A 15,754-nucleotide genomic window follows, 5' to 3' on the forward strand; every position below is an offset into this window, starting at 1 on the left:
TTTTATTAAAAAATTTTTAAAAAAAAATTATATATAAATATAAATATATATATATATATATATATATATATATATACACACACACACACACACACAGGTAAAAGCCAGTAAATTAGAATATTTTGAAAAACTTGATTTATTTCAGTAATTGCATTCAAAAGGTGTAACTTGTACATTATATTTATTCATTGCACACAGACTGATGCATTCAAATGTTTATTTCATTTAATTTTGATGATTTGAAGTGGCAACAAATGAAAATCCAAAATTCCGTGTGTCACAAAATTAGAATATTACTTAAGGCTAATACAAAAAAGGGATTTTTAGAAATGTTGGCCAACTGAAAAGTATGAAAATGAAAAATATGAGCATGTACAATACTCAATACTTGGTTGGAGCTCCTTTTGCCTCAATTACTACGTTAATGCGGCGTGGCATGGAGTCGATGAGTTTCTGGCACTGCTCAGGTGTTATGAGAGCCCAGGTTGCTCTGATAGTGGCCTTCAACTCTTCTGCGTTTTTGGGTCTGGCATTCTGCATCTTCCTTTTCACAATACCCCACAGATTTTCTATGGGGCTAAGGTCAGGGGAGTTGGCGGGCCAATTTAGAACAGAAATACCATGGTCCGTAAACCAGGCAGGAAGCATGAAGTGCTCTAAAACTTGCTTGTAGACGGCTGCGTTGACCCTGGATCTCAGGAAACAGAGTGGACCGACACCAGCAGATGACATGGCACCCCAAACCATCACTGATGGTGGAAACTTTACACTAGACTTCAGGCAACGTGGATCCTGTGCCTCTCCTGTCTTCCTCCAGACTCTGGGACCTCGATTTCCAAAGGAAATGCAAAATTTGCATGGTTGGGTGATGGTTTGGGGTGCCATGTCATCTGCTGGTGTCGGTCCACTCTGTTTCCTGAGATCCAGGGTCAACGCAGCCGTCTACCAGCAAGTTTTAGAGCACTTCATGCTTCCTGCTGCTGACCTGCTCTATGGAGATGGAGATTTCAAGTTCCAAAAAAAAAAAAAAATCCAAGATGGCGGCGCGCACAGACGCAGCGGCTTACGGCTCTCCATTTCAGTGCTCTTTCTTCCTTCTTTTCTTCATGTTTTTTTTCCTTTTGTGCACCACCTGTACTGCAAACACCCAGTACACCCGCCAGTCACTCTTGGATATCGGTAACTCGCACCAGATATCTGTTTCGAGCAACTTTCACCACGAGCACAACATCCCAGATGACATAGCGAGAGCACAGGGCTCTCCGTGGTTTGTTGTCGGGTCTGGGAGACGGCGCAGACGGAGGAGGGAGAGGAAGCAGAAGCGTGGCCGCAGGTCCGGCGTCTTGCTCAGGCTTAGGAAACAACCCCACAAGCCACCTCTACCGAGCCTGTTCCTCTCTAATGCCAGATCCCTTGTACAGAAGATGGACGACCTGGAGTTACAACTTGCTAGAAACCGCTATGTTCGGGACTGTTGTGCTATGATTATCACCGAAACCTGGCTTCACCCGGAAATACCCGATGCTAGCATGCAGCTAGCCGGACGCACTCTGCTCCGCCGGGACAGAACTAAGGACTCCGGTAAGAGCAGAGGAGGGGGGCTCTGTATCTACGTGCATGAGAACTGGTGCAACAACGGGACAATCACTGAACAACACTGTTGCCCGGACGTGGAGTACATGTCTGTTAGATGTCGGCCTTTTTTTCTCCCGAGAGAGCTGTCTGTTGTTATCATCACGGCTGTGTATATTCCACCGGACGCCAAAGTAAACACAGCGCTCTCTCTTCTGCTGAACACCGTCAACAAACAGCAGCGGGCCCACCCCGACGGTGTTCATATCATAGCAGGGGATTTTAATAAGGCCAATCTGAAGACTGTACTCCCTAAGTTCTACCAGCACGTGAAGTGTTCTACAAGGGGCAAGAACACCCTGGACCACGTGTATACCAACATAAAGCACGCGTACAGAGCTACACCCCTCCCCCAGCTTGGACAGTCAGACCATCTTTCCCTCCTGCTCTCTCCTACCTACACCCCCATCAGACGCCAGGCCAGGCCTATCACAAAGACTGTTATGACCTGGCCTGACGATGCACTCCCCAAACTTCAGGACTGCTTCCAACACACAGACTGGGACCTCTTCCAACAACAGGAGCTGGAGACAGCCACAGGAACGGTGCTGGACTACATAAAGTTCTGCATCGGGAATGTGACTGTGGAAAAAACCATCCGGGTTTACCCCAACAAGAAACCCTGGATGACCAGCCAGGTCCGCACACTCCTCAGGGCCCGCGACGCAGCCTTCAGGTCAGGGGACAGGGCACTGTACAGTGTTGCTAGAGCCGACCTGAAGAGAGGGATTAAAAAAGCAAAGGCGGACCACAGGAGGTGCATAGAGTCCCATCTGTCCAGCAAAAACTCACGGGAGGTGTGGCGGGGCATTCATGACATCACGAACTTCAGAGGCTGCAATATGACAACTGCGGATCAGAGTGCGACACTGGCAGAGGAGCTTAACTGTTTCTTTGCCCGTTTCGAAACCCCCCAGCGACACTCATCTGCTCCAGCCCTGCCCCCGCCCCCACCGGGCTTCGGCGCCACTCCACTCACTGTACAGGAGCACAGTGTCAGACGAGTGCTCCTGGCTGTGAACCCCAGGAAGGCTACCGGACCAGACGGAGTACCTGTAAAGGTGCTCAGGACGTGCGCCCACCAGCTCGCTCTCCCCCTCACCAGGATCTTCAACCTCTCCCTGGCTCAGGCAGTCATCCCATCCTGCCTGTAGTCATCTACAATAATCCCGGTGCCGAAGAAGTCTCCCATCACCAGCCTGAATGATTACCGACCAGTGGCCCTCACTCCGGTAATCATGAAGTGCTTCGAGCGACTTGTTCTCCAGCACATCAAGGACCATATCCCTCCAGACTTCGACCCCCACCAGTTCGCATACCGGGCGAACAGGTCCACAGAGGACGCCATCGCTGTTGCTCTCCACTCTGCTCTGAACCATCTCTAAAGACTTCTCCTGGACAGTCAACACCACATCAATCATCAAGAAGGCTCAGCAGAGGCTACACTTCCTTAGAGTCCTCGGGAAGTACAACCTGAAGCCTGACCTGCTGCTGACCTTCTACCGCTCGTCCATCGAGAGCCTGCTGACCTACTGTATTACGGTATGGTACGGCAGCTGCACTGCAGCAGACAGGGAGAGGCTGCAAAGAGTGGTCAAGACGGCTCAGAAGATCATCGGCCGCCCTCTCCCCTCTCTGACGGACATCTACACCTCCCGCTGCCTCAACAGAGCCAGTGCCATCATCAAGGACAGCACCCACCCTGGCCCTGACCTGTTCCACCTGCTGCCCTCTGGGAAGCGCTACAGGTGCATTAAAACCAAAACAAACAGGCTAAAGAACAGCTTCTTCCCCAGGGCCATAACCATCCTGAACGGACTGCACCATTGTCCCTCATAACTGCCTTCTCTTCGGTGCAATAACCCATTCCACCAACCACCCTGTTTTTTTTGTTTTTTGTTTTTTTTCATGTATATATTCATTTCACACCATATTCATTGCACTTCTACATTTTTTATATTTTTATATATTTGCACATTGTTTTTCTAGCATGCACACATCGCACTGTATGGAATGGCCTCAATCTCGTTACCTTGCGTAATGACAATAAAGCTGATTCTGATTCTGATTCTGACTTGGCGCCTGCACACAGCGCAAAATCTACCCGTGCCTGGTTTACGGACCATGGTATTTCTGTTCTAAATTGGCCCGCCAACTCCCCTGACCTTAGCCCCATAGAAAATCTGTGGGGTATTGTGAAAAGGAAGATGCAGAATGCCAGACCCAAAAACGCAGAAGAGTTGAAGGCCACTATCAGAGCAACCTGGGCTCTCATAACACCTGAGCAGTGCCAGAAACTCATCGACTCCATGCCACGCCGCATTAACGCAGTAATTGAGGCAAAAGGAGCTCCAACCAAGTATTGAGTATTGTACATGCTCATATTTTTCATTTTCATACTTTTCAGTTGGCCAACATTTCTAAAAATCCCTTTTTTGTATTAGCCTTAAGTAATATTCAAATTTTGTGACACACGGAATTTTGGATTTTCATTTGTTGCCACTTCAAATCATCAAAATTAAATGAAATAAACATTTGAATGCATCAGTCTGTGTGCAATGAATAACTATAATGTACAAGTTACACCTTTTGAATGCAATTACTGAAATAAATCAAGTTTTTCAAAATATTCTAATTTACTGGCTTTTACCTGTATTTTTTTTTAATTTTTTTTTTAAAGTTTCTCGTGCGCACGAGATACATGTCTGAAAAAATAAATACAATAAAAAAAATTATAAAAAATGTTTTTCCCCCATGTTCCTTTAGGGGCTCCGTACATTAAGGCCATATTCTACTTTTTTTTAAATTTTATTTCACCTCTATGTTGTTTATGTGTTAGTATTGATAGCAGTGCTTGAGTCAACATTACCATTTAATGCAATTTGAATAAAAGAGCACCATATTGACTAAAACCAATGACTAATACTGCAACTGTTTTGTCCCTAATGACTTGAAATGGCATGGAGTATGAGTCACTTACACTCAGCCTTCAATTAATGCACCATGTGTTGACGAGGGGAACAAAACTCTCTTTACATGTCCTGTGGGCAGGTATTGTGCGAGCGTCCAGCCTCTTCCCCATCCTCAGCACCGTGCTGCTGATGCTGGGCGGCCTGTGTGTTGGCGTTGGACGCATCTACAGTAGGAAGAACAACATTCTGCTCAGTGCCGGCATTCTCTTTGTGGCTGCAGGTAAGATGGTACTGTGCAGGGAACCCACACTACTGCTGGTGTCAAATTACACTTCATTATGTGAGGAATGCTGTTGGAGCTTTAATTAACACTACATCACCACGGCGACACACGTTTACGTTACAAGCAATGCCTGGACTGATACAGATTTTTTTAATTTAAAGGGGAACATTATCACAATTTCAGAATGGTTAAAACCATTAAAAATCAGTTCCCAGTGGCTTATTATATTTTTCGAAGTTTTTTTTCAAAATTTTACCCATCACGCAATATCCCTAAAAAAAGCTTCAAAGTGCCTGATTTTAACCATCGTTATAAACACCCGTCCATTTTCCTGTGACGTCACATAGTGAAGCCAACACAAACAAACATGGCGGAAAGAACAGCAAGCTATAGCGACATTAGCTCGGATTCAGACTCGGATTTCAGCGGCTTAAGCGATTCAACAGATTACGCATGTATTGAAACGGATGGTTGTAGTGTGGAGGCAGGTAGCGAAAACGAAATTGAAGAAGAAACTGAAGCTATTGAGCCATATCAGTTTGAACCGTATGCAAGCGAAACCGACGAAAACGACACGACAGCCAGCGACACGGGAGAAAGCGAGGACGAATTCGGCGATCGCCTTCTAACCAACGATTGGTATGTGTTTGTTTGGCATTAAAGGAAACTAACAACTATGAACTAGGTTTACAGCATATGAAATACATTTGGCAACAACATGCACTTTGAGAGTGCAGACAGCCCAATTTTCATCAATTAATATATTCTGTAGACATACCCTCATCCGCTCTCTTTTCCTGAAAGCTGATCTGTCCAGTTTAAGGGACGGTGTGAGCCAAGACATCCAGGGGGTTTAGCTCGCTCGTCTGCGGGAACAAACTGCCGCCATTGCTTGCCGTGCTACCGAGGTCCTTTGTCCCTGAATTGCTCACACACTCCGGCAGATTCAATGGGGGTCTGGCGGCAGATTTCTTTGACTTTATCGTTGGAAATGCATCTGCTTTGAGTGTTGCAGGATATCCACACATTCTTGCCATCTCTGTCGTAGCATAGCTTTCGTCGGTAAAGTGTGCGGAACAAACGTTCAATTTCTTGCCACTTTCGCATCTTTGGGCCACTGGTGCAACTTGAATCCGTCCCTGTTCGTGTTGTTACACCCTCCGACAACACACTGACGAGGCATGATGTCTCCAAGGTACGGAAAACAGTCGAAAAAACGGAAAATAACAGAGCTGATTTGACTCGGTGTTTAAGAAAATGGCTGATTGCTTCCCGATGTGACGTCATCGCTCCGAGAGCGAATAATAGAAAGGCGTTTAATTTGCCAAAATTCACCCATTTAGAGTTCGGAAATCGGTTAAAAAAATATATGGTCTTTTTTCTGCAACATCAAGGTATATATTGACGCTTACATAGGTCTGGTGATAATGTTCCCCTTTAAAGTGTTATCATTTTCATGGATTTCTTGACAAACGTTAGAAAACCTTCATGCGCCATTATTTTCATGCAACCTCTTTAGTAATGAGCTCGCCTTCCATGCAGACTTTACGCACTTATGTGGGGTGGGCGTGTCCTCAGGCTGGCACTTTTAAGTGCGTAAAGAAACAATAGTCACTCTAGTATCGATCATTTACTGATACTACCCTTGGTATCGACACCACCTATTTATGGATTGATCTGCCCTCTTCTTACGTGTCGTGTACTGACTGCAACCATGCAGACCAACCATCAATTACTATCATATCATATCATATATCATATTACAGTATATGATATGATATTATATCGTATTACAGTATATTATATCGTATTCACAGCAGGCACAAGACATTGAAACAACGTTGAGAACTGGTTGAATTAGGTCCTGGCGTTGAACAACTTAAACATAACGTTGGAACAACATGCTTCTTGACAACCTTGAATTTATATTGGTTTCTGACGTTGAGTTGATCATTGAATTTTGGTCATTTACCAACCAATATTTTAAAATACAAATTCAACATTGAAACAACATGCGTTTTGACGATGTTTATTCAATGTCAGGTTGAGACGTTGATTCGACCATTGAAATTTGGTCATCTCCCAACCAACAACGTGGATCCAACATTGGACAACAACGTTGTCTCAATTTACAAACTATACAGTATGTAGTACAGGCCAAAAGTTTGGACACACCTTCTCATTTAATGTGTTTTCTTTATTTTCATGACTATTTACATTGTAGATTGTCACTGAAGGCATCAAAACTATGAATGAACACATGTGGAGTTATGTACTTAAACAAACAAAGGTGAAATAACTGAAAACATGTTTTATATTCTAGTTTCTTCAAAAAACCACCCCTGGCACTGATTACTGCTTTGCACACTCTTGGCATTCTCTCGATGAGCTTCAAGAGGCAGTCACCTGAAATGGTTTTCACTTCACAGGTGTGCTTGAAGCTCATCGAAAGAATGCCAAGAGTGTGCAAAGCAGTAATAGTCATGAAAATAAAGAAAACGCATTGAATGAGAAGATGCGTCCAAACTTTTGGTCTGTACTGTATATATATATATATATATATATATATATATATATATATATATATATATATATAGGTTACTGTGGTTTATCCGTTAAACAGTGCTCAATACCGGATTTTCGGCCATCTCCATGGAACCAGAAGGAGATTTTCTAACCTCTAACCTGTTTTGAAAATATCTTATTATATTTATCAATCCAAACAACACATTGCGAGAATCGGTTTGACTCGAGAAACGTGTTGAATCGAGAATTGCTTCGGAATCGAATCATCACCCCAGGAATCGGAATCAGATCGAATCATTAGGAGCCCAAAGATTCACACCTCTAACAACCACACAACCAGGGCACTAAAAAATAAATACGGTTTCAGTCAGAGGGGATCGGCGTTTGTGATCGGCTTTAAAAGGCATTCATCGGCAAGGGCGATCATAGACTTTTTCACAAAATTCGGCTAATACCGATTGGTTGGCAATTAATCGGCGCATCCCTACTTTTCACTATCCAGACATGGTGACATAGATTATTGCTCCAGGTCAGGTCGTTCATCATTCTACATAGTCACAGAGTTCATACAGTAGGTGTCATTTACAGTAAAACTGCTCCACAGGCCAGTGAACAGTGGACACAACACTGACAGGAACAGGAAGCAGACAAAAATTACACTAAAAGGATTATGGCAAGCAAATGTTCATTGATATTGTGTATGAATCATTACTTTGTATAAAATGAAAAGAAAATAAGATGTGTATATAATCCATCCATTTTCTATCGCTTATTCCCTGCGGGGTCGCTGGAGCCTATCTCAGCTACAATCGGCGGAAGGCGGTGTACACCCTGGACAAGTCGCCACCTCATCGCAGGGCCAACACAGATGGACAGACAAGTCACATTGAAATGAAAGTTCAGAATATTCACTGAAAGAGTCCCAATCTTTACTTTTTTTTTTTTTTTTGTCCTGTCCAGCTTCTTAGGCAAATCATATAGTTGATGTAGATGCCCATATCGGCTGTTCAGATTTACTTTACAAAAGAGAAGTGTGGGATACTTCTCTTGTTGCCTTATTTGTATTTGACTTTATTAAATGTATTTATGTTATCATTTGGTGCAGCCGGGCCGAAGCAGGAGGGGATAGAAAGAGAAAAAAAGGAAGACAGAGTGGGAAATTGTGCGGACAAGAGGGGGATTAGACAGAGAGACAAAAACAACAACAACAATAGAGCAACATCAGCAAATACGACATGTACAAATATGATTGTAAAAGTGCTAGCAAAGCAGCAGTTAGCGAAATAAATAATACAGAAATGACAATGAGCAGTATTACACTACAAATGAAGCAATACAAATACCAATAGAAATAGCGCTATTGATTATGAACAATACCGATAATTTACCTCTATTATCAACAATACAGTTGTTCAAATGCAACAATACATATACGTAATGATAACTAGAGATACGAAAGAATGCAGAAAAACGGAGGGGAAAAAAGAGAAGCAACCTATATTAACCTTGTAGATTGTTATAGTAACAATAGGTTAAGCTTTGTCAGTGTGCATGTGTTAGTTTGATGAAACGTGATTACAGTACTTGTATATGTACAGTATGTGTATATGTATGTTTGCACAGTCCCAATCTTTTCAAACACTGATCCATAGTCTCTCCTCCATCCTGTCTGCAGGCCTAAGCAACATCATCGGCATCATCGTTTACATCTCCAGTAACGCCGGCGACCCGAGCGACAAGAAAGACGAGGACAAGAAGAACCAATACAACTATGGCTGGTCCTTCTACTTTGGCGCCCTCTCCTTCATCGTGGCAGAATCCGTGGGCGTCCTGGCGGTCAACATATACATCGAGAAAAACAAAGAGACGCGCTGCCGAGCCAGGCGCGACTTCATCAAATCCACCTCCTCGTCTTCGCCTTACACCCGTATCCCCAGTTACAGCCACCGACGGAGGCGCTCGCGGTCCAGCTCGAGGTCGTCGGACCCGTCGCGCGAGCCCTCCCCGGGAAGGAAGAAGATGGGGGGAGGAAGGGGTGGAGAGGCGGGGCTGAGGATGGGCTTGCAGACGGGAGACATATCCCTGTACTCCCTGAGAAGGGACCCTCTGAAGGGGAGGGGGCGCTACAGTCCTGAGAGGGACTTTTTACAAGTCCACAACTGCTTCCAGAAAGATGTGAAAGATGGCGGCAACAGGAGAACCACGCCCGTTTGAGTATTGTTGTTGGTAAGCTTGATATTGTACAGCAGATGATAAAGTTTCCCTCCTGAAGTTGAGCATACACTGAACTGAATTGAAAATGAGTTATGTAGACACACTGTACATTTATGTTGTTGCTGTTCCACTTAAACCCTGTAGATGGCTCTTAGGCACATTGTTGCTCAACAAATACCTCACATCCTCAAACCATGGAAAATGACAGACATTATAGCAGGAGTGTCCAAACTTTTTGATGTGGGGGCTGCATTGGGCTAAAAAATGTGGTCGAGGGCCGAAAGCATGTAAAGTAACTATATATATATATATATATATATACATATACATACACACACACACGTGTGTGTATATGTGTACATATTATATTAATATAATGGATATATAACTTTTCATTAATATAATTTGATATTAAGAGTATGTGACTCCTACCTTCTTTACTTCTGTGACAACCCGCCTTAAAGTTGTGTAATCAATTAGAAATATCAAGCAGCTAAAATCCGCCAAACATGGATAAGTGTGGAAAGTGTTTTACATTTTTCTCATCATGCTTTGTAATGGATGTAATTTTAAATTTTTTATGGTGCATGGCCGTTTTTTTTAAATAATATCCACAAAGTTCAGTGAGCAGGTTGTGTTGTGTGTGAACGTGTCTGTTGACATTTTGTGTTGGTTGGAATTTTTTTTTTTTTTTTTCACACCATGACTAGGTAAGGTTGTTTACATCGGGATAAAAGTTAATGCTGCGCATGCCTCCATTTAGAGCAGTGGTCACTAACCTTTTTGAACCCAAGATCCCTATCTCAGCCAAAAACCAAAGCAAGATCTACCCCTGCGCAAACTATGTTATAACTAGTTTATGATATATATATATATATATATATATATATATATATATATATACACAGACATACATATATATTTGTGTGTATGTATATATATCTATATGTATGTATGTAAGTGTGTATGTATATGTCTATGTACATACACACATATACATACATATATATATATATATATATATATATAATCTCTTTATTGAAAAAATATGTATATTTGTTCATATATATAATATTGTATTGTTGTTGTTTTTTTGTTTTTGTTTCTTAATAACAAAGCTTTGTGTGTCGTTATTGGATGATGTCAACATTTTGGCTTTTTTTCCCCCATTGTGTTTCTTGCTGTTTTCCTAATTTTCGCTAGTGATTTTTGTAATGTGCCTAGGGCCAATGACTAACGAGTTACTGGCCTGCACAGATGGCCCCTGTGCCACACTTTGTTCACCCCTGCTGTAGAAGCTCACTGTTTATGGCCGCTATAGTCTAAGTAATGTAGTATATTTGTTCATCCTATGGTCACATATGGGACGCGAGTCACATGGTTGTCCTACGTCAGAATCGGAAGTAGTAAAATCAGCTGTTCACCTGGCGGGTTTTTCCTGTGTGTTAAAAGAGGGGATGAAGGGGGAAGTATTTCTTTAGCTGCCGCCTTGTTTTATCAAGAGTTGTTTGATGTTGCATGCAAGTAAATGTCCGATTAGTGCAACAGTCGGGATTAAAGCAATGTTGCGGCGCGATGATTTATGAGCACGTCATGCAATGCGGGTGTAGCGTAGTAGAGAGCCGCAAGAAGAGAGGTTGAAGAGAGAGAGGCGAGGCGTGCAGGCGTGTCGTGGTGTTAAAATGCTTGACTGATGGCGGGCAATGTTCTCTCTAATTTTTAATGTGTGTGAGCAAACGCACAAACTCCTTGAGCATTCAGTGGAGCACATGAGCAACATCAGACGTGCACACTGTGGCCACACCTGTCCCAAACCTGACATCATAACAATTTAAATGTTTTATTAAAATAATTTTCTGATCTGTGATTTTGCCCTCTTATAATGTCAATAACAAAAAAACATGTTTTTCATGACCTATGTGCTAGTAAATGGTATGTCTGGCTGTGGGTCCTGCCTTTAAAAGAAATGTTACCCCTTTCAGAGATTACATTTAGTTCCTGTAACTTTCTGTCTGTAAAATACATCTTTTTATTAGCATTTAGGAAATCTAGTTACAATATTTCATGAATAATATCCTTAGATTAACATTCTTAATAAATGGCAGTAAAATAAGCACACATCGGAATGAGGTGTCAGAGTCAGAGTCAGAGTTGGGGTTGTCCGACTTTTTGTGTGGCCATAAACGCAACACTGGCTAAGTGCCATGAGTGCGTGTGTTGAAACGACGGATGACAAAGTTGGTTTAAGCCTGGTTTGTATGGCAGAAAATTACCAGTTTTTATAGATACGTTTTTTTACTCATGTTTTTGGTGTGGTTATAAACAGTTTTGCCCAATAAAGTGATTGATGGAATTCCTGTCCGTAAAGTGTCTCGACAGACGATAATTGAACTGTGTTGACAAAGATTGTTTTATTCATTGGGGCCACTCTTGTTGTCACTTGTCACTCATAGAGTTGCATTGCCAAATCATACAGAAATAATGTGTTCAGATGGGGTTTTTGATTTTCTGCGCGGCATTAATTTGCTGTGAGCAGTGAGCAATTGTGCAGGCGCGCACCTTAGAGGGAACGTTGATGGCGGGTCTGTTGGTAATTCTCTGGGTGGAGGTGTCACCGATGTCATGCCCTGAGATGGGTAGGTTGTGATTTCAAACCCCAGCCGAGTCATACCAAAGACTATAAAAATGGGACCCATTACCTCCCTGCTTGGCACTCAGCATCAAGGATTGGAATTGGGAGTTAAATCACCAAAAATGATTCCCGGGCGCAGCCACCGCTGCTGCTCACTGCTCCCCTCTCCTCCCAGGGGGTGATCAAGGGTGATGGGTCAAATGCAGAGAATAATTTTGCCACACCTAGTGTGTGTGTGACAATCATTGGTACTTTAACTTTTTTAATATTATTCCTTTTTTTTGTAATATTTTTGCAGGTCCCAAAGATCGACAGGTCGATTGCGATCGACGGGTTGGGGACCCCTAATTTAGAGCATAATTACAAGTCATTAACCTGAAAAACTAATGTTGACCGCTAGATGGCGACATAAGCACAGCATCAAAATTGTCAAGACAATTAAGATGAATGCTACCTCACTGTGGGTACGTTTTCTTATTAAACTCATGACGTCTCGCGGGCCATATTGGAGTCGTGGCCCGCGGGCCGTAGTTTGGACACTCCTGCATTACAGCCACCTTTGAACTCAAGATGCTAACCATGTGCTTTACTTATATGTGCCTTGATTTGTGCCAAAAACTCAAAGAAGACACGCCAAACCATTGATAACATCAACAATTCACTGGACAGAATAGGCCTGGGCCGATAAAATCTAAACCAATAAATAAATGAATTGATTGATGAATTAAATTTAACTCGATTGCCGTGTTTGTTTTCTGTCTAGCACTTGCAACCACGGTGCTAGAGGGTTCACTCTGTGCATCGCTCTCAGCACCATTTATTAAAGGGGAACAGCACTTTTTGGGGGGAATTTTGCTTATTATTCGCAATCCATAGACAAGAACACACATGCTTTTCTTCATGCATTCTAACTTGTAAATAAATGCGCACAAAATGTGGATAACAATGGAGTCATTGGGTCTTATTGCATCTATTCCGCCCATGAAAACCGCCAAAAATACTCCATTTACATTTCGTGACCTGAATATTAACCAAGGAATTAGCGATATTGTTGTTATGAGTACTAACCTACATTTAGCGACGCATTGATCACAAATCACTTTCTCGCCTCTAGAGTGGTGAAAGTTAATTCTAGATTATAAATCATGCCTCTCACCTTGATAGTAGAAGGATGTGGACATACACTGATAAGTTGGTCAACTTTGACATCCAACTTAGACCCGGAAATGGTAAGGAAGACACAATAAGACGCACCCATTTATTTTATTAACCCTTCGCAAGGATTATGATTAATTCTTCATCTAAACAGGAAGATATAAACATCCCATCAGTCGGGATGCCAGTGAGAGCAGACATTGTACAGTAAGTGATTGTTTTATTATGGGTGTTGTCTCTTATGAAGTCTGCTGTGAGTAGCGGTCATTGCTGTCGTCAAAGGAAAAGGCAAACGTGATGCGTTTGTGAAATGAATGCGCTGCCGTATGCTTAAAGTGAGAAAAATACATAAATATTCATGTTATTATAAATTAATACATTACATATACACTTACAGTGTGTATAAAAAATGTTAATGGAGGTTTTTTTGATGTTTTTCGAGCGATATAGAGGTGGAATAGAGCGACTACCATTGGCTCTATTGTTTGCTGACTTCTGCTAACGTTTATTTACTTATTAGAATGCATTAAAAAAAGAAAAATATGTGTTCTTGCCTTACATAAGAAATGTGAATGATAGGCAAAATAAAATAAAAAAAAGAATCAAATGAACGGAGTGAATCAGCCGTCCACAAGCTTTGATTCGGAATACATCAGCTTCCAACAAAATGAGCAAGATGAGCCCATCAACACGGACAAATGAGCCAGAATGCTGAAATTGTTGCAAAATGGCAACAAGAAAACAAACCGTCCTACTGGGGAAAACACTGCACTTGTTAATATTTAATGAAATTAAATTTTTTCCAAGTCCATTTTAGTTTGATGTTTTTTTACTTACCGTATTTTTCGGATTATAAGTCGCAGTTTTTTTCATAGTTTGGCCGGGGGTGCGACTTATACTGTGGAGCGACTTATGTGTGAAATTATTAACACATTACCGTAAAATATCAAATAATATTATTTAGAAGCGAGGAAGAAGATTTCATGGGATTTAGCGATTAGGAGTGACAGATTGTTTGGTAAACGTATAGCATGTTCTATATGTTATAGTTATTTGAATGACTCTTACCATAATATGTTACGTTAACATACCAGGCACGTTCTCAGTTGGTTATTTATGCCTCATATAACGTACACTTATTCAGCCTGTTGTTCACTATTCTTTATTTATTTAAAATTGCCTTTCAAATGTCTATTCTTGGTGTTGGATTTTATCAAATAAATTTCCCCCAAAAATGCGACTTATACTCTAGTGCGACTTATATACCGTATTTTTCGGATTATAAGTCGCAGTTTCTTTCATAGTTTGGCCGGGGGTGCGACTTATACTCAGGAGCGACTTATGTGTGAAATTATTAACACATTACCGTAAAATATCAAATAATATTATTTAGCTCATTCGCGTAAGAGACGAAGCAAATGTCCGCAATCGTCACAGATGTCAACCAATAAGAATTTGGTGGGGGAGGGTCATGGCAGAAGTGCATTGTGGGTCATGGGATGCTAACTGCTGCTACATCCCTCATACTTGCCAACCTTGAGACCTCCGATTTCGGGATGTGGGGTGTGGGGGGCGTGGTCGGGGGTGGGGCGAGGTGTGGTTGGGGGCGTGGTTAAAAGGGTAGGAGTATATTGACAGCTAGAATTCACCAAGTCAAGTATTTTATATATATATATATATACATATATATATATATATATATATATATTATATACATCCTGAAAATATGCAAACAAAACTGTGTTTAGATAATTGATACTTCAAACTTGCATAAATAAATCTTAAGGAATATAACATAACTTGGCTTCTGAGAGCTTCAAAATGTAATGAATAAAATGCTAAAGTTGTTGATAAACAAGCAATTATTTTAATAATTAAATATGGTCATTTTAAATGAATTATTATGATCATTTAAAATTAATTATTTCAAATATGTTTATTTTAATGTATAATTCTATGGCTGGATGTAATAAGGAGTCAGAAAAAATACAAATAAAAATACAATTAATTTTGATGTTTTTAGCAAAATATAGTTGTTTTTTAATTAATAAATATATTTATTTTTAGGGAAGATAAACATAATAATACAATTTATCTCTAGTCTGGATGATTTAGTTCTTGTCACCCTGTTGTCCTCCCATAGTGAAAAAAGGCTGTCCTCACTCAGGTCCGCATGGAGCTGGAGGGGGCGTGGCCTCCAGCTCCGGCTGAAAATCGGGAGATTTTCGGGAGAATATTTTTCCCGGAAGGTTTTCGGGTGATGCGCTGAATTTCGGGAGTCTCCCGGAAAATTCGGGAGGGTTGGCAAGTATGACATCCGTAGCTATTAAAATTGATTATTTCAACATTGGCGGTAACTTATACAAACTGAGAAGGGCTGAACTAAAATGGCACCGAAAA

General features: G+C 41.5%; 1 protein-coding gene and 1 long non-coding RNA gene across 3 annotated transcripts in view; one reads left to right on the forward strand and one right to left on the reverse strand.

Annotated features, from left to right (window-relative positions):
• LOC133570145 (voltage-dependent calcium channel gamma-4 subunit-like) overlaps positions 1-10,392 on the forward strand; it is a 43,702-nt gene extending 33,310 nt beyond the window's left edge. The window contains exons 3-4 of the mRNA XM_061922853.2: positions 4,684-4,824; positions 9,029-10,392. Coding sequence (XP_061778837.2) covers positions 4,684-4,824; positions 9,029-9,567 — 680 coding nt within the window. The 3' untranslated portion in view covers positions 9,568-10,392. The remainder of the gene's footprint in view (positions 1-4,683; positions 4,825-9,028) is intronic.
• LOC133570149 (uncharacterized) overlaps positions 1-15,754 on the reverse strand; it is a 165,528-nt gene that overhangs the window by 69,706 nt on the left and 80,068 nt on the right. Inside the window, exon 3 of one of the 2 annotated variants that reach the window (XR_012051245.1) lies at positions 4,669-4,768. The exons of the other annotated variant lie outside the window; for it this stretch is intronic. This is a non-coding gene — a long non-coding RNA (uncharacterized lncRNA). The remainder of the gene's footprint in view (positions 1-4,668; positions 4,769-15,754) is intronic. 2 annotated transcript variants of the gene reach the window in all.

The sequence above is a fragment of the Nerophis lumbriciformis genome, linkage group LG27 (genome assembly GCF_033978685.3).
Source record: "Nerophis lumbriciformis linkage group LG27, RoL_Nlum_v2.1, whole genome shotgun sequence".
Taxonomy (NCBI): Eukaryota; Metazoa; Chordata; class Actinopteri; order Syngnathiformes; family Syngnathidae; genus Nerophis; species Nerophis lumbriciformis.